Here is a 25796-nt window from a genome sequence, read left to right on the forward strand (position 1 = left end):
GGAGAAAAAATTACAGATTAGGTTTTTGGCTTTTACACAGGGCGAGAATTGAACTCACAACCTATCGAATTAGCACCGATATATTATTTATCCGACTATTCAATCTATGCATTCGGGACTAAGAGAAACACATCACTTGATTCCATAGCATTAGGTTCGAAGTAGGAAACGCCTCACTTGTGCTGGAGCTATGCTTAATTCCTACCATTGATAAATCACAACTAGGATATTATCATTATTAATGAATTAAAATATTAGTTTAATTAGCAGTAATTAAATATTAATATATTAAAAAAAAACTTATGGTGAAAATGTATGTATTTGTCTTAACAGGAAGTGTAAAATAAGTGAAATAATTTTTTCTTAAAAAAATTGTAAACAAGGGTGTGTATAATTTAGTCCAATCCTTTGAACCAAATTGGATTAGTCCCTTTCAATTGTCTAAATGTTATGTGTTTTTAGTTTAAGTTTCATTTTACATAGGTTTAAATTTAGTTTTACAGAGACCCATACCACTTAGATTTAGTATTTAACACTTATTAAAAACAACACTATTTTAACAAATTTGTTGGTAATGTTAAACTTCAAACTAATGGAAGAGGTTAATTGATAAGCACACGGAGAGAATCTCAAATGTTAAAATATAAATAAGAAAGAATTTTGGTAAAAAAAAAAAAAAAAAACACAAACTAACAAAAAATGTGAACAAAATTTACTTGTCTTTTTTGAATACATAAATGAAAAAATAAACATTTCATTTCAAAATAAATGCGAGAAGAAAAGAAGAAAATAAGACGTATATATGAACAGACAAAGTTAATTTTATCACAATCTTAAGTAAATATACAACTTAGTGGGAGAAGAGTGCCTAAAATGATATCATAATCTAATATCCATATGTCTATGAATTTGATCAATAAATAAATCATATTAATAGTTTATAGAAATAACAACGGACAATATTAACGTCATAAGTATTTTATCGCTTTCAACCACAACTGAAAAAGGCAAACATCGCCTTGGCAGCCGCTTACTTTAGAATATTAGCAAGTGATTAGCCGCAATGGGCCCACCTTTGGAAGGAGGGGGGCCCAGCCCAAATACCGACCGCACGTTGGGCCACTTACTCTCCACTAGGCCCACTACGCTATTAAGGACACCACCACCTATCCGGTTCCATGTATTAGTTCTTCTAGGTCCTCCATCTCGTCTCGTCGATAAATCACACGTGTATTTTTTATTTTGCTCGTTAAATTTTAATTATTTATAATATAATTATAAATGTTTAAAATTCTTTTTATAACGTGATCATATTTAAAATTTTTTAATAAATTACTTCTCAGAGTTGATGACGTGGCCTTACGTGACAAAAAAATAAAACTTAAAATAAAATTTACATGCTAATTGTACAATAATTCCCAATGAGATGATGCCACCTATCAGTCTGATCCCCATAAAATCCTTATTCTTCCCCCCCCCCCCTTCTCTCTCTCTCTCTCTGCTTGTTTGCTATTTCTCCTCTCTTTCTGGTTGTTGAAATACAAATCTCTGTTTTTACTTGATTAAGATTGATATTTACTTAATTATATAAATTTTATTAATTGATTACATTTACTACTTAATTGAGTATAAATTACATTTTATCCGATTAATTTTTTTTATAAAAAAGTTCAATATATACTCAATTACAAAAGTTTATTTACTCGTAGTACAAATTGATCTTTACTCAAATACAAATTTTCATAATTGATTACGTATGCATTCGATTAGGAGACTTTGCAAATAATTAACTTTTATTTATTTGATTACTAAAATAATTTAGTCAAGTATAAATCACATATTATTTGATTATAATTTTAAACACCTGAACGTAAAAATCATCCAGACACTAACATAAATCTTTGAGGATATATACTTAATTACAAAAAGTGTTTATTCGAATCTAGATGGATCATTGGTCGATTACAAAAAATGATTACTTGATTTTGACTTAACAAAAACTTACATTACCTACTCAAATACAAACTCTTATTAAGTTGAATGCATTAAATCTTTACTCGATTAAGTCGGCATTTGTAATTAATTACTTTTAGGTCTTAATAAAGTTTACTCGAATACAAAATCTTTCGATCAATTTAACAAGTAACTTAATTTGGAAATATGATTTAGTTTTTTTTTTTTTTTTTCTTTCAGTGAAATACACAGTTATATATAAAGATTTACTTGATTAACAAATAATATAACTTAACATAATTTAAATAATTTATTCGATTAATAACTTGACTTGTTTTCATATCATTCTCAATTGTTTTGGTCATTATTTTTTAATTAAAATTTTTAATTTTCTCATTAAAACAAAATAATAATTTTCTCAACAATTTCCTCTTTTTTATTTATGAATTAATCTTAACTAACTCGACTTATTTTCATATCATTCTCAATTGTTTTGGTTATTATTTTTTAATTAAAATTTTAAATTTTCTCATTAAAACAAAATAATAATTTCCTCAATAATTTTCTCTTTTTTATTTATGAGTCCAACGATGACAAAATACATTAATACAAGAGAGTCCCCCCAAGCACAATAACAATATTTTAGATAGAATGCTCCCCCGACAGATAGGACATTTGTAAATAGTTTGTTTTCCTTATTTTATTTATTTGAATTCACTTATGAGTAATTTTAAATATTGATACACTATGAAAGATTTGAGAAAAAAAAAAAAAAAACAAAAACAAAACATTGAGATTTCATTCAATATATTGAAATTTTTGATTACATTGTTCGTTAAAAATAAAAAAAAAAATACATGTGAAAAATCTATTCTACAGCTGGTGATCCGCCTTCCTTCATTATTGTCCTTTGAGATGCTGTATTTATCCTTCACAGGGCGGACCTAAGATAATCTTCCTACAGATGGTGGAGGATCTTCCTTGGATCCTTCTTTCTTCATTATTGTACTTTGAAGACTATTGAGCTGCTGTCTTTATTCACAAGGGCAGACCTAAAATTATTTTCCTACGGATGGTGGAGGATCTTTCTTGGATCCCTCGTCCTTTATTATTGTCCTTTCAAGACTATTGATGTAATCCTTTATATGAGCGAGAAAAAGAATCTGAATAACTTATCTTATAGATTATAATGCGAATATTTTAATTATTTATTTTTAAAAATTTTTAATTTAAACATATTTAATTTAATTTTTTTTATTTATATTTAATTTAAAAGATATTCAAATAGTATTATTTTTTTCTACACTATTTTAATATATACTAATTTTTTTGAGTTATCAGAATATTACATTCTCCCTTTTGAGCATATAACGTCCTCATTATGTAATTTTAAAATTGGTTTCAAATCTTCCCTCTTTGTATGCCCGATGTAAAATTTGTCTAAGGTGCATACATGCACCCTTTTTAGAGAGTCAGTGTCCTCATTGAGGTTTGCTCTATCACCGTATTTAGAGACTCGAGAGACGACTCTGATACTATTTGTAACATTTTGCATCAAGCGATAAGAAGGATCGGAACAACTTACATTGACGGGTATACACAAACTTCTTAGGAGATTATCCATTCTTAAGTTTTTCCAATTCAAACATGCTTAATTCAAAAATTCTTTATCTATATTCGATTTAAAAGATATTCAACTAATATTATTTTTGTTTAACACTATTCTCAATATATACTACCTTCAACTCTCAAAATATTATAATTGAGTTGCTGTCTTTATTTTTCACAAGGTGAAACTAAGATGATCTCTCAAGGTATTACAATTGAGGTACTGTCTTTATTTTTCACAAGCCAAACCTAAGATGATCTTCCTACAGATAGTGGATCTTCCTTGGATGCAGGGGCGGAGCCAGTAATATTTTTTAATGAGGGCAAAATTTATTAAGGAAAAATTAAAAAAATAATATAATAATATAAATATACAAAAAATTAACATAATTTAATCAACACTTTAATTTTAAAAATAAAAAAAATATCTTTTTGAGACAAAAATTGGTGAGGCCTTATGCTCACTAATTAAGCAAGAGGGAGAGAGAGCTGGAGTTGGAGAGGAAGGCACCGTCCAGCTCCAGCAAGCAATCAGTGACGGAGGGCCGAAGCCCTAAGAGGCGAGCCGGTGAAGGCGAGGCTGAGGTGGCGATGTCGGCGAGCGATGGAGCTAGAGGCTCGAAGAGAGGTAGCAACTAGCAAGTAAAAACGATTGACGGTGACAGACTGAGCAAGACGAGCGAGAGCGATCGTAGACCAAGGAGATAAGGGGAGGACGAGCGGAGCGAGTCAACGACCTTATCTCAGCGATGGTTGAATGATCCAAGTCATTGGATGAAGACCGAAGTGAGTGAGAGTGACAAAAAAAAAAAAAAAAAAGCTCGCAACTAGCAACTGGCAACTAGCAAGAGCTAGAGAAAGAGAAGGGAGGATTTTAATTTTATATCCAAATTTGAGTATAGGCCGGCGGGTCAAGATCCAGTGAGAGCCTTAGCTGCTTCTTCCTTCATCATTGCCCTTTGAAGACTATTGAGCTGCTGTCTTTATCCTTCACAGGCGGACTTAAGATAATTTTTCTACAATGGTGGAGGATCTGTCTTGGATCCTTCTTCCTTCATCATTGTCCTTTGAAATTATTGAGCTGTTGTCTTTATCCTCCTAAGATATTTTCCTACACATGTTGGAGGATTCTCCTTGGATTCTTCTTCCTTCATTATTGTCCTTTGAAAATTATTGAGCTGCTATCTTTTTTAGAATTATTGACATTTTCAATTATTTTATTTTTAAAATTATATTAAAAAAATAAATTATGAGATGTGTCAAGTGGCTAGAACAGTGAATCTTTAACTTTTTACTAATGTCGCTCCTAAAATTCTTTCCCAAAAAAATAAAATATTCCGTTTCACTAAAAATCAAACCCAAACTCTCAGTCAAGCTTTTCAACCTGTCCTTTTGCCATTTAACAATGCCCAAGGGTATTGAGCTGCTGTCTTTATTCATGTGAGGGGCGGACCTAAAATGATTTTGCATATGTCTTAATTTCAGTCAAGCGTTACTATTGAACTTGTGAGGAAATCATTTATATGAACTCTGAATGATTGGACTAAGGTGTTAAGAAGATGATTGATGGCATATGCCATCAGGAGATTTCCGCATTGCTAAAGCCAATTGCAAACGAAAGTGTGAGCAATCGAATTGAAATTGAACTGATGAACATGAAAGTGTGAGGAATCGATCAACGCGATTAAAATCAATGTGATTGATTAATTATTTTAAAAAAATAAAATTTAACAAGAGATTATGAATTAAATTAAAAAATATATAATTAAAATTAAAATTAAATCAAAACCGAATAATTTAATTATAATTTTTAATTTTTAAAGTTAATAAATAATAATTTAATTTTGATTTTAATAATTTAAAATTAATTTAATTATAATTTTAACAAAAATAAAAATTAAAACGAACCATTGTGAAGCCTAAATGTGAAGTCCTGTGATCGATTGCCATTAGCATCATATTTCTAACATGTTCGATTTTTGATTTAAAAGGTGAAATCGCTCATCTCAAGCATCCTCACACTCCGACCTAATAGAATGTGAAAGGATTAATCATGGTGATTCAATCAAATATAGTGGCTAGACCCAAACTTATTGTACACAAAAAGCTCTCCTCACTTTAAAAAAAAATTACCTCCACACTACCACTGACAAGATTTGATCCTTAATCTTAATTCAAAATTTATCATAAAAGATATTTTGTACCCCTTTCTTGACCAGTTAAACGGCTCATGGGGGCGACATGTTCGATTTTTGTCTTTTGGTTTGGTTGACAGAGGTCACATGCTCTGTCGACAGTAGACGGTTCCAGTGGTTACGGAACGGAAGAAGGTGAAAAGTATGCTGCTTTTTCTTTTTATAACTAATTTGCTCATTTTTACTTCACAAAGAAACTAGGTCGTATAGTATATTTACATAAAGTGCCCTCCTATATCTATATAAAAAAAAGACCTTCTGATACACTCTAGGCCTAGTAATTTTAGACACGATTTGATTATATGGCACGGTATGATATAGAGTTAAGTTACTTAGGGTTAAGGTTAATTAGGTTTGGATTATAAATGGGTCAATTTGTTTATGACATAATTATTTTCGTATTTTAAGTGGATTAATCCGTCTAACTCGTTTAGACACGTAATAACTTGTTTAATTAAATGTGTTAACTAATTGACCCGAATACGTTAATACGATTATATATGAAATGATATATTTAATTAAAAAAATTAGTAGATTGATCTGAACACATTAACACGATTATACACAAAATAACACGTTTAAAACTAAATAATACGTTTAAATTAAACGGGTTAAATAGATTAACAGGTGATACGATACGTTTAGTTAAACAGATCATATCGTGTTACACGTTTAATAAACGTGTCGAACTCGAGTTTAAGAAATTTAATATAATTATTAAATGGGTCGTGTTTGGATTAACCTAATACATGTTATACGTATATCTTAATACGACACGATTAAAATCTGTCAACCTATGTCACCACCCCATAAGTGATTTTAATGATAATGACAAAAGATAGATATGCTCCAGATTTCAAATATAAATTTTTTAAAAATATTATATAAAAATTAAATCATAATTTACTTAAAAAGTGAGTTGGGGTGAGGCTTACATTCCTTAAGAATAATGAGGCGCAAGTTTTGAGGCTTGAATTAACAAAAAAAAAAAAAAAAAAAAATCTGGTTCTGAGATATCTGATCCAGTTGCATGTATGGAATGTTCACAATTCACTGCATATGCAATGCTATAACATATAAAAGACTGTTGTCATATTTTCAGTGTGGACAAAAACAATTCAGTTTTATTATTCTTTTTTCTTAATATGAATTGATGTGGTATTACCTAAAATTACTAGAATACTCATACGCGCTAATAGTCTCACTTGCTACGTGGATCACCGGAGAGACTGACACGTGGCAAGTCAACACTCCGGAGCGGAGCCCGAGAAATCCGGGCCGAACAGCAAGACCCGTTCCAACTTGATCAGGATTCTCGGAAGTCGTGCTCGCTCATCTCGAATACCCAAAACGGGTTCGCCTATAAAAGACAAGAACTCTCACCAAGTATATTCAAGCTCTACAGCTCTCTCATTTACTACTATTTGTATTTACTCTACTAATTTGAGTGTCGGAGTCTATTCCGAGGGATCCAAGCCCCTGCCCTCCATTGTCTTGCAGGTTCTACACCCGAGGTCCGACATCCCCAAGTCCGAGATTCCATTCCTGAGGTTCAGTCGCAGAGGTAGCACGTGATGATCGATCCCAAAAACCATCGAAATGAATGATTTTGTGTGAAGAGCTAGAAAAACAATTAACTGGGCATGTATACATTAAGGGCTTTTAGCGAACATACCATTTCAAAATATTTATGTTTCTGGAAATATTTATTTAACGTAACAAAAGTCGAAAAAGGCTAATAAGAGAAAATATTCTTAATGTTTCTAAACAAGTAAGTCTGGGACAATGCATTTTAATACATTAATGTTTATGGACTGGAAATTGTTTACAACCCAGTGGCAGTGGCAGCAGCAATTACGGTTTTGAGCCCTTAAACACCTTGTGACATGCAATCTAGTGACTTTTTGCAATAGCGTGACATACTTGTATTCTAGTATAACATAATTCTTTCATAATAATTGTGTTATAACACAACTGGTGTGGAATTGATTTGTGCATAGATTTTCTTACTATCTCATTGAACATTACATTTACTGAAAAGGAAAAATATGAGTGTTAAGACTTTTTTAGCCACCACCCTATTATAATTACCTTTATATACCGCCATTCATTAGTCATTTCCCTTTGTCCCAATTTGCTTATCATTTTTTACTTTCCTTGATGTGCAATGCATATTTTACTGCTTATATCTCCGTTTGCATCATAATTTGTAGACTTATTATTTTCACTTTGTACAATGCATATTTTACTTGTTTGTATAACCATCTATCATTTGGCATGGATGATGTCATAAATGCTATCTTTTGTCACTAAAAGATAGTAATATATCTTTAAGTAAGACTAGAGAGATATTTCCAATTACAAATTCTACAATCTACTTCAAAGGTAACATAGTCGATTAGCCAAAATAACATATCAAACCTTAATCTCAATCTCTATTTAAATCTACATCGGATGTCTAGAATTGGTTCAGTTTTCCCAAGTTTAATTCCAATTTTACGACCCGCAAACTCCTACGCAAGACATCACTTGCAATGTTCCCTTTATGGCAAAACTCAAGGCCCACACCTAGATGGCATATGCCATTAGCAGCTGTCGGCGTCGCTAAAGCGAAGATTGAGTTGATAAAAATGAAGTCTTGGTCTTCCGCGCTTTGCTAAAAATTCCGGGAACTTGCTGGTGGCCTTCTTGGAAGTTGTTCTCCCTATTTCTGATACTACACTTTCTTTCTTGGTTCTGGCCGATTGAAGGTTGTTGCTGCTGGGAAATCTAACATGGCAGAAACGCTTATTTCAGGGGCTGTCCAAGGACTTGCTGAGATAGTAGCTATTCTAACTGCAAAAGAAGGCTCTCGCTTGTCTGAGTTGGAAGAAAACTTTAATTGGATTCGAGATGAGATGAGGTGTATTCAATATTTCTGGGAAGATGCTGATAAAGTAGAGTCAGAAAGCAGAGGATTGGCTGAGTTCATCAGGACCATTTGGGATCTTGCTTATGATTTGGAGTATATCGTGGATGAGTACTTCCCTAAGCTATCACCACTTCTAAGGAATGACTGGAAGGGGCGTCTTGGTTGGTTTTTGAGAGCCAAAACTGTTCGTGACTTTGCGGTGAAGATTGAAAGAATAACACGAAGGGTAGAGCGTATCAGTGTCAGGAGACAGACCTATCAAGTCCCAGATGCAAGTGGCCCTGCTGGAAGACAGGATTGGGATCTAATGAGTACTTTTCCCCACACTGAAGAAGTAAATATTGTTGGTATGGACGAACACATTAAGGAATTAGCGGACAAAGTGTTGGATGAAGATTCAGAGCATCGTGTGATCTCAATCACAGGCATGGCCGGTCTAGGCAAGACAACACTGGTCAGAAAGGTATATAATTCTGTTCGATTAAGTTTTAATTGTTCAGCTTGGATTTGTCTCTCTCAAAAACCAAACCTACATCAGCTTTTACATCATATAGCAAGGGAAGTTGGCTTCAAGTCGGAGGAGTGCCAACACAACTTTGTGGTTAAGTTGTCCGAACTTTTAAGCCAAAAAAAGTATGTGATAGTAATTGATGATATATGGGACACTAAACATTGGGATGATTTAAAAAATGGCATTCCTGTTAATTCCATGAATGGCAGCAGAATAATCATCACTTCCCGATCCGAAGATATATGTGAACAAATTGGTGGGCAAATTTTTTTACATAAATTGCAACCGTTAGACGAAAAAAAGAGTAGAGAGCTCTTCTTCAAAGTAGTTATGGCTGCCCCACAACACAATGATGGTGGTGGTGATCCCTCACAATTGAAAAACATTGGTGAGAAAATACTAAAGAAATGTGGCGGTGTGCCACTTGCGATAGTAGTTATAGCAGGCGTGTTGTTATCAAAAGAGAGAAGCATACATGCATGGAAAGGGGTATTAGAGAGTATGGGTAAAGATCAAGACCAATGTTTAAAGATATTTGCTTTGAGCTACAAGGATTTACCTTTAATGTTAAAACCATGTTTTTTATACTTTGGTCTATTTCCAGAGGATTACGAAATTTCTACATCCAGACTAATCAATTTATGGGCAGCTGAAGGATTTATACATGACAGTGGAGAAAGGGCAGTTGAGGATGTGGGGCAAGATTACCTAAATCAATTAATTGGTAGAAACCTAATTCAAGTTGTCAAGAGGAGGTACGACGGGACGGTTAGAGTTTGTCGTATTCATGATATCTTGCACGACCTTTGCATTAGCAAGTCTAGGGAGATCAACTTTCTTACCACACTCAATAATGTAGCCACTAGTGCATATTCCCTTACGCCACGCAGAGTCACTATCTCTTTTCGAAGTGATGCTAGCAACTACGTATCTTCAAATCGTCAAACTCCAAAGCTTCGGGCTTTGTTATGTTTCGATTATGTTTCTTCACCGGAAGGCTTCTGGAAAGTTAAGCTTCGTCTTAGAAACTTCAAATCTCTTCGAGTGCTAATTTTAACGGTCTTTAGAGGGGCTGAGGGCTCCTATGAATGAAATTGTTAAGTTAAAACACCTCTGTCACCTTGAATTGAGAGGGTATGGTTCTATAGCGCTTCCTTACGCCATAAAGAATTTGAAAAATTTGCTGACGTTGGATATGAAGTACGGCAAAGTCATCCTCCCTGAGGTCATCTGGAAAATGAAGCAACTAAGACATATTCGATTACCACGTAACTGTAGGGCTCCTTCAGTCCGTGGGTTCCACTTGGATTGCCATAGGTTCCATCCATTCGAAGTTTCTTTACCAAACCTGCAGACCCTCTTTGGATTGCCTGTCAAAGTTTTTGAGGCCAATTGGTTGCACAAACTTGATAGTTTGAGAAGACTGCAAGTCTGGAATATAACTAAGCATATCATTGAGGTATTGTCAAGTGTAAACTCCCTGTTACAGAAGCTAGAAGAATTGCGAATATTATCTCCAGACGATATGAAATCTGCCTTGGATCTGTCTAGATATATAAGCCTTCGTAAGTTATACATGTACGGCAGCGGCGTAGTGGATTTTACACGACATGATATACTGCCAACATGCCTCACAGAGCTTTTCCTTGAGCAAACTTCGCTGGAAATGGACTCAATGGTGACTTTGAAGAAACTACCTAGACTTGAGATCCTTATACTTGGATATGATTCATACCTTGGGAAGAAGATGGTATGCTCTGGAGAAGCTGGCAGCTTTCTTCAACTCAAAGTATTGAGAATTTTTGCAGAGAGTCTAGAGGAGTTTGTAGCTGAGGAAGGAGCAATGCCCAAACTCAAGCACCTTACCCTCTCTCGTTCCATACCGACAGTGAAAGTTCCAGATAGAATCAGAAATATAATCACGATTGACGCAAACATGGGAGGTCAGTAACATTTGTTGTGTTTTATTTGTAATCTTTTGATTATGGATATGTCTGTCCAATTCATTGGTTCACTGTTTTAATTTGTTTCATGTACTTGGAAATTATGCATTTTTCTCACAAAATATGGGTCTGGCTTTGTTACATACACATGTAAATTCCATCAGGCTTCGAGGAGTGGCTTTTCGATCTGTGACTTCATTTCCGTGACTTCATTTTGGAAGGTATAAGTCCTAACCCAATTCTTTTACTCTTTCAATTATGCTTTCAAGAAAACATCTTAGAATAGATATTCCCGTAACTATATTTATATCATGGATGATGGGCTTCACATGTGGTGATAATGCCATAATTTGATTGAATTTGTGACGTCTCATAGGTGAAAGCACCATCTAAAGGATGATGAATGCATGGGCTCTTGATGTTCTGCTTCCTCCCCAATGTAATCTTGCGACAAGATGTCTTTCGGCTGATTGCTTCTCCCGAGAAAGAATGGTATATGCTTTGTGATTTGGTATCTTAATTGCTGTATTACCCTTAAATGTTATTTGAATTTATCAATGACTTTGATGGATGTTTAATAAATTTACATATACTGATTTTTTCGAACTCGTCCATAGTCAAATCAGTTGATTAGTCTTGTATTCATAATTAAAAAAATATAGAAAATATTGATTGTAACGCTCATTTTCTTAAAAAAATTCTTGAATTCTTCATGAAATTTTGAAGTTTGTTATAATTACTGTTCATGAATGTGACAGAAGAATTTACTATCTTATTAGGATTTGGCATAATTAATAATAAAATATAATAGCATAAATCATAATCTAAAATTAAAAGAAAAGGAGGAAAGTTTAATGCATAATTGATAAAATTAAAAATTAAGTTTAAAATTAAAGAAAAATTGAAAGTTAATTTTTTTTGTAATTAACCAAATGATTTTTTTTTTTTTTTTTTTTTTTTTGCAGTTTTCTAATTTTACTTTTTTTTTTCCTAATCTATAATCAATATTAGATCCAAAGTGTTAGAACAGTAGGTGTTATGGCACACACCAAGAGGGGGGGTGAATTGGATATTTTAAAAATCTTGATAGAAATTGAAAACTTTTTGACTTAATTGAGGTTTTAGTGATTTAAAATATAGAACATATAAAATGACAAATGTAAAGCAAGAAGAATAAATGAGACAAAGGATTTATAGTGGTTCGGTTTAAACCAAGCATAATCCACTACCTTAGCTCTCACTAAGGATTTTAAAACAATTCACTAAAACCTCCTACTTATACAAGTAGGCCTTCTAGCTACATAAGCTAGGAAATACAACCTCCTACTTAAATCAAGTAGGCCCTCTAGCTACACAAGCTAGGAAAAATAAGAAGTATACAATTGGAGAGAATCTAAGAGATGAATCTCTTAGTTACAATGTCTCTCAAAAATGATACAAGGCTTGAAATGAATAATTACAAGTGAAGATCAAAGCCTTGAAGAAAGAAAATTAAAGCACAGTCAATATAAATACAAATGTGTATATGATGTAAGCTCAAATAATTTTCTTTCCATCCATTAGCCTTCTCTTGATCATCCATGATTTGTATTTATAGGCTTCCCAAAAGATTGAAGAGAAATGTAGCCGTTTGTGACCGTTGGAGTTGAAAAACTAGCCGTTGGAAGCTTTCTGTAAAAGATATAGTCGACAGAAGAAAATGCATAGTTGACTATTTTTACAAATAAAACAGAACATAGTCGACAGACAAAAACGCATAGTCGACTATCTTATAACACAAAAATCCCATAGTCGACAGATCCTTTTACATAGTCGACTATTGTAAAAATGTGAAGAAATTTTTGAATTCTAAGAACAAAAATAGTCGACAGATGAAAAGCCATAGTCGACTATCCTTACATGATAGTCGACAGACTGAAAAATAGTCGACAGATGAAAACAGCATAGTCGACTATCCTTAAATATAGTCGACTATCCTTAACAGCATAGTCGACTATTCTCAGGCATAGTCAACAGAATGAAACACATAGTCGACTATCATTTTCATAAAAACTGAAACGATAAATGATAACATGAAAAAGAATATTTTGAATCATAAAATTCTTTAACATTGAAATCTCATAACTTTATTTCATCATCAAAATACAATTGTTTTTCATCATCAAAATTATATCAAATGTAAAACATCAATCTCCCCCTTTTTGATGATGACAAAACATTTTATGAAATACCCAAAAGTCTCCCCCTTTTTGTCATAAATCAAAAAGGATATATTTGAAAGAATTTTAACACAAGATTAAGAGGGGATTGGGCAAAACATCAATGGGGTAAGAGTACATGAGAAAAGATAAATTTTTACAAACTCCCCCTTAATAACACATATCAAAAAGATTTATTCTCCCCCTTAATTTTAGAAACCAATATAAGTTTTCAACAAAATCATAAAGCCACACTTATAACTCAAGATCATCAAAACTTATAAACACAGAGAGTTCAGGGATAGAAAATATACCACAAAGATTAAATTTAGCAAACTCTCTTGCTCTTGGTTGGTAGAATGAGGAATGATCTTGGTGTGTGCCATAACACCTACTGTTCTAACACAAAGGACTTATCTAAATTAAGATTGATTATTACTTATTAATTAGGTTGACATTTATTCTCAGACATAAAAAATAATTTATTTTTGACTAAATCTATGAAAGAGAGAATAAATGATGTGGATTGAAACTCACCCCCCTTTGCATATCAAAACCTTAATCTAATGCCTTAGACCAAGCATCTCAATAGATGACAACTGGACTCACAATAATAAATAAAATTTGGAATCCATAATTCGCTCATTTGAGTTTGACGTTTGTCAGGAATGTGCTGTAAGATGGTTTGATGTCTGCTTCTATGGAGCCAGATCTGCTGTCCCAAATGGTGTTCCCTGAATAATGTTAGATGTCCATAATGCCTTACAGAAATATTAGGAGTGTTTGTTGGAGAAATTTTAAAAATTTTATAAATGTTAGGTTGATAATTTATATTTTTATATTTAGTATAATTTTTTTATAAAAAAATTTAAGAAAATAGAATTTTTAATAATAATTTTTAATTTACTTTCTATAAATTTTTTTTATAGGAATAGAAAATTCAAGTTTTTTGAAAATATTTTTAACAGAGAAAAAGAGAAAAAGACTGAAACACTTCTATTTTATAATCCTATAAAATATATTATATATTATAATATATTTATATTATTTATTATAAAATATTATGTATATATATTATATATATACACATGCATATATAGAATGTATAAAAAAAATAATATATTGTTTTTAACTTCCTAAAAATATTATGGATCTTAATATTTTATATATTAAAAGAAATTTATTATTTTTAAATAAAATATTAAATAAAGATAATTTTAAAAAAAGAATATGAATTTCAAAAAATATTGTATTTAAATAAAAATATGGAATATAAGATTTTCAAAAAAAAATATTCAATATTTTTAAAAATATTTAAATTTAACTAAATATAAAATTATATAAATTTTAAAAATTAAAAATTTTTAAGAACATTTATAAGAATTATGAATTTTAAGAATTTAAAAATTTATTACGTACCAAACGCCCCTACAGTAGAGGTGTCAAAAGGGCCGGGCGGCCCACGGGCCGCCCGGCCCAGCCTGTGATGGGCTGGGCTTTGGCCCGGCCCGTTACTGTTCATACGGGCCGGGCTGGGCCAAAGAAATTGGGCCCACGGCCCGGCCCGTCTAAAGGCCCAGCCTGTGGCCCTTTGGGCCCTAATGGGCTGGGCCCATGAGGCCCAATGGGCTAGTAAGGTCCTTACTCATTTTTTTTTAATTTTGTTATTCTTTAGTAATTATTAATATTAGATACTAAAAAATTTAATTTCGCAATATATATAAATAATAACTATCAATTTATCTAAAATTTTTAAGTTAAATTTTTATATATTTAAATTATAAATAAACATTCTTCTTTTTATATGTACATTAATTTTCATATCAATTCACAAGAAAAATTATAAGGCATATAAAATTTTAAAATATAAAATAATGAAATAATATTTAAAACTTAAGAATTAAGATAGAAAATATTTTTTTATAAAAAATTAATTTTTATATATGTATTATTTTGATATTTATATATATATTATATGTATTATTTTTAAAAAAAATATTTAAAAAAAAGAAAAGAAAAAAAAGGCCGGGCCCGGTGGGCCCTGTGGGCTAAGGGCCCGGCCCAGCCCTCTAGCCCACGGGCTGGCCCGGCCCGACCCTGTCCGGCCCTTTTGTAGGGGGGCCGTGGGCCGGGCCGGGCCCTATCCATAGCAAAAGGGCCCGGGCCCGGCCCGTTTAAAAAGCTCGTGGGCTGACTCGGGCCAGACCGAGCCGGGCCGGGCCGGCCCTTTTGACACCTATACCCTACAGGAAATTTTTATTTTTTTGCATTTTCAACCCTTCCCCAACTCTCCCGCCCACTGAATTTTCCCTCTCTCTCTCCTTCTAAGGCCGCCGTCACCCTGCATTGATGCTTCCGCTCTCACCGTCGATCCCCTCAACCAAACTCTCTCGCCCATTGAATTTTTCCTCCCACTCTCTTTCTCTCTCTCGCCAAAGCCACCGTTGCCCGGCACCGACACTCCCGCTCTCGCCGTCAACCCCTTTGCCGCACCCGCACCCGCCACCGCCCCACCCCTCCCCCTTGTCTTGACCCCTGCCGTCGCCAGCCCTGCCGCACTCACCTGTCGTCACTGGCGCACCCACCCCCTCCTCTCGCCGCCATCGCCCCACCTCCATCGTTGCAGCTGCTGCAGTTCGCCTCCTACACAGCGGCCGCTGCTGTTATCTGTCTCTGCCTGGGATAAACAGTTGTTTGCAGCCTATACATGCTAAAGTACAAACCAACCTTAACATCCAAAAGGATGGTGCTGTCCACCCACTTGGATCAACACAAGTTCCAAGTTTGCCAATTCCCTGGCTGATTACCATTACATAAAGTATCGTGCTCGGTCATACATTGCCACAGGAAGGAAGCATCAAATCTTTCTCCGGGTGAGACCATAGGAAGTTGGCCTCTTGTTCTAAAACGTATTGTATCCGACATCCTTGGTTTAGCATATACTCAATGATATGTTGAAGTGGAAAGGTTTCTGTGAATCGGCAACGAAAATCCTAATCTATACATAAAATTAAATGCTAAATGACATTTTCAATCTCTTTCTTTTATCTTGAAAATTTTCTATTGTTTAAAATGAGAATACTCGAAATACAATTTAACTAAATCTCATACATGATGCATTAAATTTACTCTAATAGTAACCGTTTCAAAGAATTAAATACACTTTATGAATAAATTTATTAGCATCCACGGTTAAACATGACAAATTTCACATTATCAGCGCATTATTTTTAATATTTTTTTTTTTACTTTAGTCTGTTTCTCAATCATATAATTTATGAATTTAACGACATGAGAACAATCATATATACAAGACTTTAAATAAAAATTATACTTAAAAATAATAAATTATTAGATGCCATTCATACAAACCAACATGTAAGGATACACTAATAATTAATGTAACTACCCTCTCAGACAATTCAAAAAAATTCACAAATTTCTCTATTTTAATTAAAAAATAAAGTTGCGTTCTCTTTCTTATTTTCAAATTATTTTTAATTTTTTAAAATAATAAAAATACATTTACTTTATCTTTTTCAAAAATATATTTTTGAAAATAAGAAAAAAATTTATAAAAAAACCCAAAACAACAAAATGGTTGTTTTCAGCTAAAATAATCTCTAAGTCTAAAACATGAAAAACACAATCTATTTTTCATATTTGTTTTTCATGTTTTGACTCTAAAAAAGAAAAAAGAAAAAAAGAAATAAAAAGAAAAAAAATTATTCTTAAATTTTAAAAATAAAATTACATATTTATTTAAAATTTAAAAAATATAGTATACCTATATTATAATTAAAAATATAAAATAATATAATATATTACACATTATGTATATAATAATTAATATAAATTATCACTCAAATATCAACAATTTATTAATCAAATTTATTATTTTATTTTAATAGTAAAAATTTATTTAAATGAATTGATTTAACATTTAATAATCAAATTTATTAAATAAAATATCATAAAATAATTTTTTTAAAATTTTAAAATAAACATGTTTTTTAATTTTCTGTTTTAAAAAATAATTTTTAAAATAACAAAAAAAATACATTTTCAATTTTTTAAAAACAAACTATCAAAATAGAAAATTAAAAATAAATTTAAAACTCAAAATAAAAAATAAAAAATGAAAAGACAACGGCAAGCTAATATTCTATTTTGTTATTTCTCCCTTTCACATTATCAAAGCCTTCCTATTTTGTTCTTACACTTTGCACGCTCACTTTCCAGAGCCCAAGAAAGTATTGGAGAATGTCTACATATCTTGATGTTCTCAACTAATCGGGGAGGGGGGGATTGTTTCTTTCTTTTTCTCTTTGTGGCAACTATGGGTTAGCTCTTTGAACATCTCTATCAATCTTTATCTGAAATGGTGAACTTATAGCTTTCAAGTGTGAGCAGTAACTAGAAAATAGCATTCCTTTTCTTTTTGAAATAAATGTGAGATGTGTTTCTATTGATTTAATACTGACATTTATGAATTCCTAATTTGTTCTACCGTTGCTATTATGCAAACATCTTTAGACATGTGACCTATAGAAATGATGTTGCCATGCCACGAAAAGTGAAAATTTGGAAAAAAAAAACACACATTATGTAATGAAAATATTTTCATTTACTTTATAGAAATTTAAAAAATCTTGTGATCTAATTATTTGATATCTAATGCAGAATAATTATACTAGAGCGTGGGCAAAATTTCCTGCATGAACTATAACCCTTAGACCAAGAAAATAGCAGAAAACTCTTCTCCAAAACAATGATGAAGGTAGTGATTCCTCAAAATTGCAAAAAAATAGGTGAGAAAATAATAGAAAGATGGCATGTTACAATAGGTCTATTGTTATTAAGAGATAGAACTGAGCATGAATGGCAAGGGGTATTAGAGAATATGCGTCAAGAAGAAGGTCAATGCTCAAAGATCTTCGCTTTGAGCTACAAATATTTACCTTCAAAGTTGAAACTATGTTTTTCATGCTTTGGCCTATTTCTAGAGGACTATGAGATTTGTGCATTCAAAATAATTAATTTATGAGCAGCTAAGGGATTTCTACGTGGCTGTGGAGTAAGAGCGATTGAGGATGCAGGGCAAGATTACCTATAGCATGTACTTGATAGAAATCTTATTTAAGTTGTTGGGAGGACGTTCAATGGGACTGTGAGTTATATCCATAATATCTTCCATGAGCTTTGTATTAGGGAGGCTAGGGAGATCAACTTTCTTAACACCATTAGTGAGGTACCTGCTTACGCTCATTACCTTAGAGTACATTGAGTCACTATCCATCAAAGTAATCTTAACAACTACGCCTCTATAAATTATCAAATTTGAGAAAAAACCAGGTTAAGAGTCTTTTTATTAGACACTTAAAATCTCTTCAAGTGCGAAGTGTAATAGAAAACAAGACGCCCAAGTCTTTTCTACATGAAATTGGCAATTTCGAACACTTGCATTACCTCCCATCTCATGAAGGCAAGATTTTCAAGTCTTAAATGTCACAAAGTCACCGTTCTTAATTTTGTAGGGGAAATAAAGCTACTGAGATATATTCTTTTACCTCTTTCTATTGGGCTCCCTCTGTATGTGGGGTCAACTTGAATATGTTTCATCGAATTGAAATTTCTTTACCAAACTTTCAGATCCTCTACAGATTGCCTGCCAAAGTTCATGAGGCTGATTGGTTACACAAACTTGATTGTTTGAGAACATTGAAAGTCTTCATACAGTTGAGTAGCATATCATTGAGATATTGTTAGGTGCAACTCCTTTCTCACAAAGCCTAGAAGTATTGAACTTATCATCCTTGCACTGCAAAATCAAAATCTTATGCACCTGTGATAGGGTCTATCGAAGTAAGATCAACATTGGATTTGTATCAATATGTAAATCGTCGTAAGCTACTTCTGTGGCTAACCTTGGTCAATTTTTCTCAACATGATAAACTTCCTGTTACCTCATAGAGCTTACCTTTGTTGGGTTCCAGCCTAACTTAGCCTAATTATGTTAGGCTACCTAACATGCCTAATTTTAGGCTACCAAACTATGACCTAACATTTGATTTTGGGGGGTAAGCCTAAGTATAAATACCCCCCCCCCCCCATAAGGTTTCATTTATCCTAAAATTTGAGCATTCAAGTTCAAGTTAGAGAAGAGAGGCAAGGAAGCAAAGTCTTCAAAATAAGAGTGTTTTGTGAGTGCCATTATATTGTTATATCACTTGAAAGAAAGTAGAGTATGTGAGGATATTTTTGTAATTATCCTTATTATAGTGGAATATTGCTTGGATCTTGCCCCGTGGTTTTTTCCTCAATATTAGAGGGTTTTTCACGTTAAATTTTTGTCTCTTGTATTTTTCTACTTGTGCTCTATTTCATGGTGGGAAAAGGTGATTCTATGAAGCTTTCATGATTGTTCGAATCTCTGTTCTATTTTTCCCAACAAGTGGTATTAGAGATCTTGGTTACGAAAGTATAAGTCTTTTTAGGAAATTCTTAGTATGCTCTGTGGTCGCAACTTTGTTTGATCTTCCACATCATAAAAGAATTGTCTTGGTTAAAAGCATCTTTCTTATATGTCCGGTTATTGGATTTAAGTGTGGTGTAGTAGAAGTGCATGTCTAGGAAAATTCTGGTTAAAGAAAGACTTGGTACTTAAGTGTCCGTTTGTGACCCACCTCTATTTCTTGGGAATTTACCTGGTGTACTATTCACGTACAGATATTATTCCAATATACGGTTACTATTCACAATGAATAGTAGAAGCCTGATGGAACCTAGTACAAACAAAATGATTTATCTGAATGGAACCAACTATCACGTATGGAGGGAAAAAATGAAAGATCTCATTTATGTGAAAAGTTGGCATCTGCCGGTATTTGCTATACAAAAGCCCAAATCGAAAACCAATGAAGAGTGGGAATTCGAACATGCCCAAGTATGTGGTTTTATTCGGCAATGGGTAGATGACAACGTGCTCAATCATATTTGTGATAAGACGCATGCCAAATCGTTGTGGGAGAAACTTAAATCTCTATATGCTCAAAAGACCGGCAATAATAAGCTCTTCTTGATTAAGAAAATGACGAATTTACACTATAAGGAAGATAGTACTATCTCTGATCACTTGAGTGATTTTCAAGGAGTTTTGTTGTAGTTGTCTTCTATGGGTGTAATGTTTGATGATGAGATTCAAGCTTTATGGCTGCTCGGTACTTTACCAGACTCTTGGGAGATGGAACTTGTTAAAGGTGTTGTTTTGAACGAAAAGACGAGGAGAAGATCTCAAGCTTCGTCTTCACAATCCGAAGTTTTCATCACCGATAAAGGAAGAAGTAAAAGCAAAGGTCCAAAAGGTAAAGATAAAGGCCGAAGCAAGTCAAGGCCCAATTACAAAAAATGTCGAGTGTCACTATTGTTGCAAATTGGGACACATTAAAAAGAAGTGTTTCCAATTCAAGAAAGACATGAAAAAGGGCAATGAAGAAAAGAAAGTTTGTGACCACAACGATACAGTTGTCGCTGCTGACCTTGTCATAGTTTATGATAAAGAGATTATTAATTTTGCCTGTCAAGAGACAAACTGCGTCATTGATAGTGGAGCTGCCTTACATGTTACATCAAAGAAGGAACTCTTTTCATCTTATACGCCCGGTAATTTTGGGATGGTAAAGATAGGTAATGAGAATTATTCAAAGGTTGCTAGCATAGGAGATATCCACTTGGAGACCAATAAAGGAGCACGACTGATTCTCAAGGATGTTAGGCATGTGCCTGATATTCGCTTTAATCTAATCTTAGTGAGAAGGCTTGACGATGAAGGCTATTGCAACAACTTTGGTAATGGACAGTGGAAACTTACTAAAGGTTCCGTGATTGTGGCTCGAGGAGAGAAGAGTCCTAGCTTGTATGTGACACAAGCTAACATTGCTGGTGATTCCATCAACGCTGTGGAAGATGAGAAGACAGTTGAGATGTGGCACAAGAGACTTAGCCACATAAGTGAGAATGGGCTAAACTGCTTGGCCAAGAAGGATATGCTCTCAGGTGTAAAGAGAGCAAATCTAAAGAAATGTGTGTATTGCATGGTCGGGAAGCAAAACAGAGTTGCTTTCAATAGTCACTCTCCTTCAAGAGAATCGGATTTGCTAGAATTGGTGTATTCCGATGTTTGTGGTCCCTTAAAGGTAAAATCCTTTAGTGGCGGGATTTATTTTGTGACATTTATTAATGACCATTCAAGGAAGCTTTGGGCTTATGTTTTGAAAACCAAAGATCAGGTGCTTGATGTTTTTAAGCAATTTAATGTTTCTGTTGAAAGAGAAACTGGTAAGAAGTTGAAGTGTATTCGTACTGACAATGGAGGCGAATACAGTGGTCCTTTTGATGAGTACTGTAGAAAGATGGGCATTAGGCATCAAAATAAGCCTCCAAAGACTCCACAGTTGAACGGTTTGGCTGAAAGGATGAACCAGACCCTAATGGAGAGGGTCAAATGTTTGCTTTCAGAAGCAAAATTGCCAAAATCTTTTTGGTGGGAGGCTTTGCTCACAACAGTACATGTTATCAACCTATCTCCTGCAATTACTCTAAATGGTGATGTCCCGAACAAAGTTTGGTATGGTAGAGAAGTCTCTTATGATCATCTACGAGTTTTCGGATGTAAGGCGTTTGTTCACATTCTGAAGGATGAGAGGTCAAAGCTTGATACTAAGACACGACAGTGTATCTTTATCGGTTACGGTCTTAATGAATTTAGCTACAGGTTGTATGACCCGACTGAGAAGAAACTCGCTCGAAGTCGTGATGTAGTATTTATGGAAGATCAAACCATTGATGATATTGAAAAAGCTGAGAAGAAAGTGTCTAGTGGCAGTGAAGGCTTGGTTGATCTAAATCCAGTTCCTATGGTGAAATTACCCAATGCAATTGACAGTGGTACTCAAGGAAACTGATGGTCAGCCAGGGGCAGATGATGCAGGAAATGATGATGAGGTTGTTGAGTAGGGGGACCAGCCTCCTCCACCATCGCTCAGAAGATCAGAAAGAGTATGGCGACCTTCTTCCAGGTACTCTAGTTCAGAGTATATCATTCTTACTGATGAGGGGGAGCTAAAGGGCTTTGATGAAGTTCAAACTCATAAGGATAGAACCCAATGGATGAGAGCTATGTAGGATGAGATGGATTCCTTATAGAAAAATAATACTTATGAGCTTGTGGAACTTCCGAAAGGCAGGAAAACCTTAAAGAACAAGTGGGTGTTCAAGCTTAAGAGAGATTGTAACAAGCTAGTGAAGTTTAAAGCTCGCTTAGTCGTAAAAGGTTTTGGACAAAAGCGAGGGATTGATTTTGATGAGATTTTCTCTTTGAGATAGTGGTATAAGAAGTTTGACTCTTTCATGATGAGTCACACTTGTACCAGAACTGACACAGACCACTGTGCGTACTTTAAAAGTTTCCCAAGTGACAAGTTCATTATTCTTCTACTATATGTAGATGATATGTTGATAGTGGGGCAAGACAGGAAGATAATTGGCAATCTGAAAAAAGAGTTGTCAAAGGTGTTTGACATGAAAGATCTAGGACTAGCAAGGCAAATTCTAGGAATGCAAATTTTTCTAAACCGGAAAGCTAAAAAGCTATGGTTATCATAGGAAAAATATATGGAGCGGGTTCTTGAAAGATTCAACATGCAGAGTGCTAAACCAGTTAGCATGTCGTTAGCCAATCACTTTAATCTCAATAGAAATAGTTGTCCCAGCAGTCAAGAAAATAGGGAAGACATGGCTAGGATTCCTTATTCATCTGCAGTCGGAAGTTTGATGTACACCATGGTCAGTACCCATCCGGATATCACTCATGCAGTAGGAGTAGTCAACAGGTTTCTTTCCAACCCAGGTAGAGACCATTGGGAAGCTGTGAAGTGGATCTTGAGATATCTCAGAGGTAGTACAAAAATGTGCTTGTGTTTTGGAGAATCTGAACCAATTTTGAAGGGATATGCAGATGTAGATATGGCAGGTGATCTGGATAGTAGGAAATCTACTTCATGATTCTTATTTACTTTTGCAGGCGGAGCTGTATCATGGCAGTCTAAATTGCAAAAGTGTGTTGCTTTATCTACAACAGAGGCAGAATACATTACCATGACCAAAGTAGGAAAAGAAATGCTTTGGTTGACAAGATTCCTTCAACAATTGGGAATGAAGCTGGAAAAGACTGTAATTTACTGTGACAGTCAAAGTGCTCTAGATTTGAACAAGAACACGATGTGTTACTTGCGCACAAAGTATATTGATATAAGATACCATTGATTACGATTAGTAGTGGAGGAGCATCAATTCTTATTAGAAAATCCACACTGATAAAAATCCTACTGATATGATGAAAAAGGTTGTAACTCGGGAGAAGCTGCAACTAAGTGATGGGTTGGCTGGCATGGACTCTGCTTAATTGCTTCTGGTGTTATTCTCCTTGCTCTTAGACTGGAGGGGAAGAATTGTTGGGTTCCAGCCTAACTTAGCCTAATTATGTTAGGCTATCTAACATGCCTAATTTTAGGTTACCAAACTACGGCCTAACATTTGACTTTGGGGGGGTAAGCCTCAAGTATAAATACCCCATCTCACATAAGGTTTCATTTATCCAAAAATTTGAGCATTCAAAGCTTGAACATTCAAGTTCAAGTTAGAGAAGAGAGGTGAGGAAGTAAAGGCTTCAAAGTGATGGTGTTTTGTGAGTGTCATTATATTGTTATATTACTTGAAAGAGAGTAGAGTGTGTGAGGATATTTTTGTAATTATCCTTATTATAGTGGAATATTACTCGGATCTTGTTCCGTGGTTTTTCTCTCAATATTGGAGGGTTTTCCACATTAAATTTTTGTCTCTTGTATTTTTTTGCTTGTGTTCTATTTTGTGATATGAAAAAGTGATTCTAAGAAGCTTTTGCCATTATTCGAATCTCTGTCTTATTTTTCCAAACCCTTTGAAACACAAAACTAGAATTAGACCCAATGATTACTTTGAAGAAATTACCTAAACTAAAGATCCTTACGTTAGGCTTGGATTCATACTACGAGGAGGAGTTGATTTGTTCTGGAGAAACTAACAACTTTCCTGAGCTAGAAGTATTGAAAATTGAGTTACAATTTCTATAGGAGTTCTTAGTTGAGGAAGAGGAAAGGCCAAAACTCAAGGGTCTAATCCTCATTAACTGATATGCAAGTTCAGCCATAAACAGAGTTCTTGCTTTCCTCTTCATTAATTTTTAAGAAACATTTTATTAAGCTCAAAGATTCTCAATTCTAACAATTAATTAATAAAATGTATGTCTCAGTAATTATGCAATTTGATATATGGTAGAACACAAATTAGGTCATGAAATTGCTTAGTAACAAAATCTATTACATGAACAAAGTCTTCCGTGGAATTAAAATGAGTAGTAGTTGAAATTTTTGTAATATATCTTTGAACTTCAGAAAAGACTAACAGTTGAAATTCATTGTATGAAAATCACCTCTTGAACTCACCTACTCAAGCAGTTTCCTGGTAAGAAAAAGTTCATCATCAGATTGTATGAATTTTAACCATATCATGCTACCTTTGCTGCCATGCCAATCCACCTCATACGACTCTACATTTTGGGCATTCACTATATTTTGGTTACCACAATGAATTAAGGTTGTACATACACTTTTGAGGCTAATAATGTCCTCTGAACTTAGGGAAAAAATAAGTCCAGCAACTTCTACATCATATTGATTTCATTATATAGTATACACCATAACAAAATCATATAAAAAATAAACAAACGTGTCTACACTCATTTTATAACTATAGCCATTATATATACGTATTAGCGTATATCCATGCCTAAAGGCATAATATAAGTAATATTAAGATTAAAATATAATTATAATTTATACATACTAGCGTATACCTGTCCCTAAAGACTCGGTGTAAATAATATTAAGATTAAAATATAATTATAATTTATACATGTTATATTAAAAATTATGAAGAATTTGTAACAATTTTTCTTGCATTAAACACTCTACAAAACTCAAATAATAAACAAATATATAAGATCTATAATGTTCACCAATATATTGCAAATCAAAATATAAGAGCAAGTAAAAAATAAATTATAAACATTGAACAAAAAATAAAAATAAAAATTATTGTATATACTTGTTAACATTTTATAATAAAAAAATTTATTAAATCTATATAATAAAGCATGTCAGTAAGTGTTATACAATCTGAACAAATTAAATTAAACATTAAATATCAAACAATACATACCAGCCGCCGTCGGCTGCCATGGCCACGACCGTGTGTGGTCAGGAACCCTTGTGTTCCCAAACCCTTGTGCCAAAATTAAAAAATAGAATTAACAAAATAAAAAAATTCTTTTTAAATATTTTCACAAAAAAAAAAAAAAAATAGGAAGGGAGTCGGACTCGC

At 33.5% G+C, this 25796-nt stretch overlaps 2 protein-coding genes across 2 annotated transcripts in view; one reads left to right on the plus strand and one right to left on the minus strand.

The window, feature by feature from the left end:
- The window catches only part of LOC127806316 (toMV susceptible protein tm-2-like), a 74045-nt gene that overhangs the window by 12144 nt on the left and 36105 nt on the right, over positions 1-25796 (minus strand). The window lies entirely within an intron of this gene.
- Positions 7899-11733, plus strand: LOC127806318 (toMV resistance protein Tm-2(2)-like). The gene is given in 4 exon segments (XM_052343538.1): positions 7899-10271; positions 10273-11121; positions 11286-11342; positions 11498-11733. Coding segments are annotated over 3 exon segments (2619 nt in total). The 5' UTR covers positions 7899-8530; the 3' UTR covers positions 11315-11342; positions 11498-11733.

The sequence above is a fragment of the Diospyros lotus genome, chromosome 7 (genome assembly GCF_014633365.1).
Source record: "Diospyros lotus cultivar Yz01 chromosome 7, ASM1463336v1, whole genome shotgun sequence".
In the NCBI taxonomy this organism is placed as follows: domain Eukaryota; kingdom Viridiplantae; phylum Streptophyta; class Magnoliopsida; order Ericales; family Ebenaceae; genus Diospyros; species Diospyros lotus.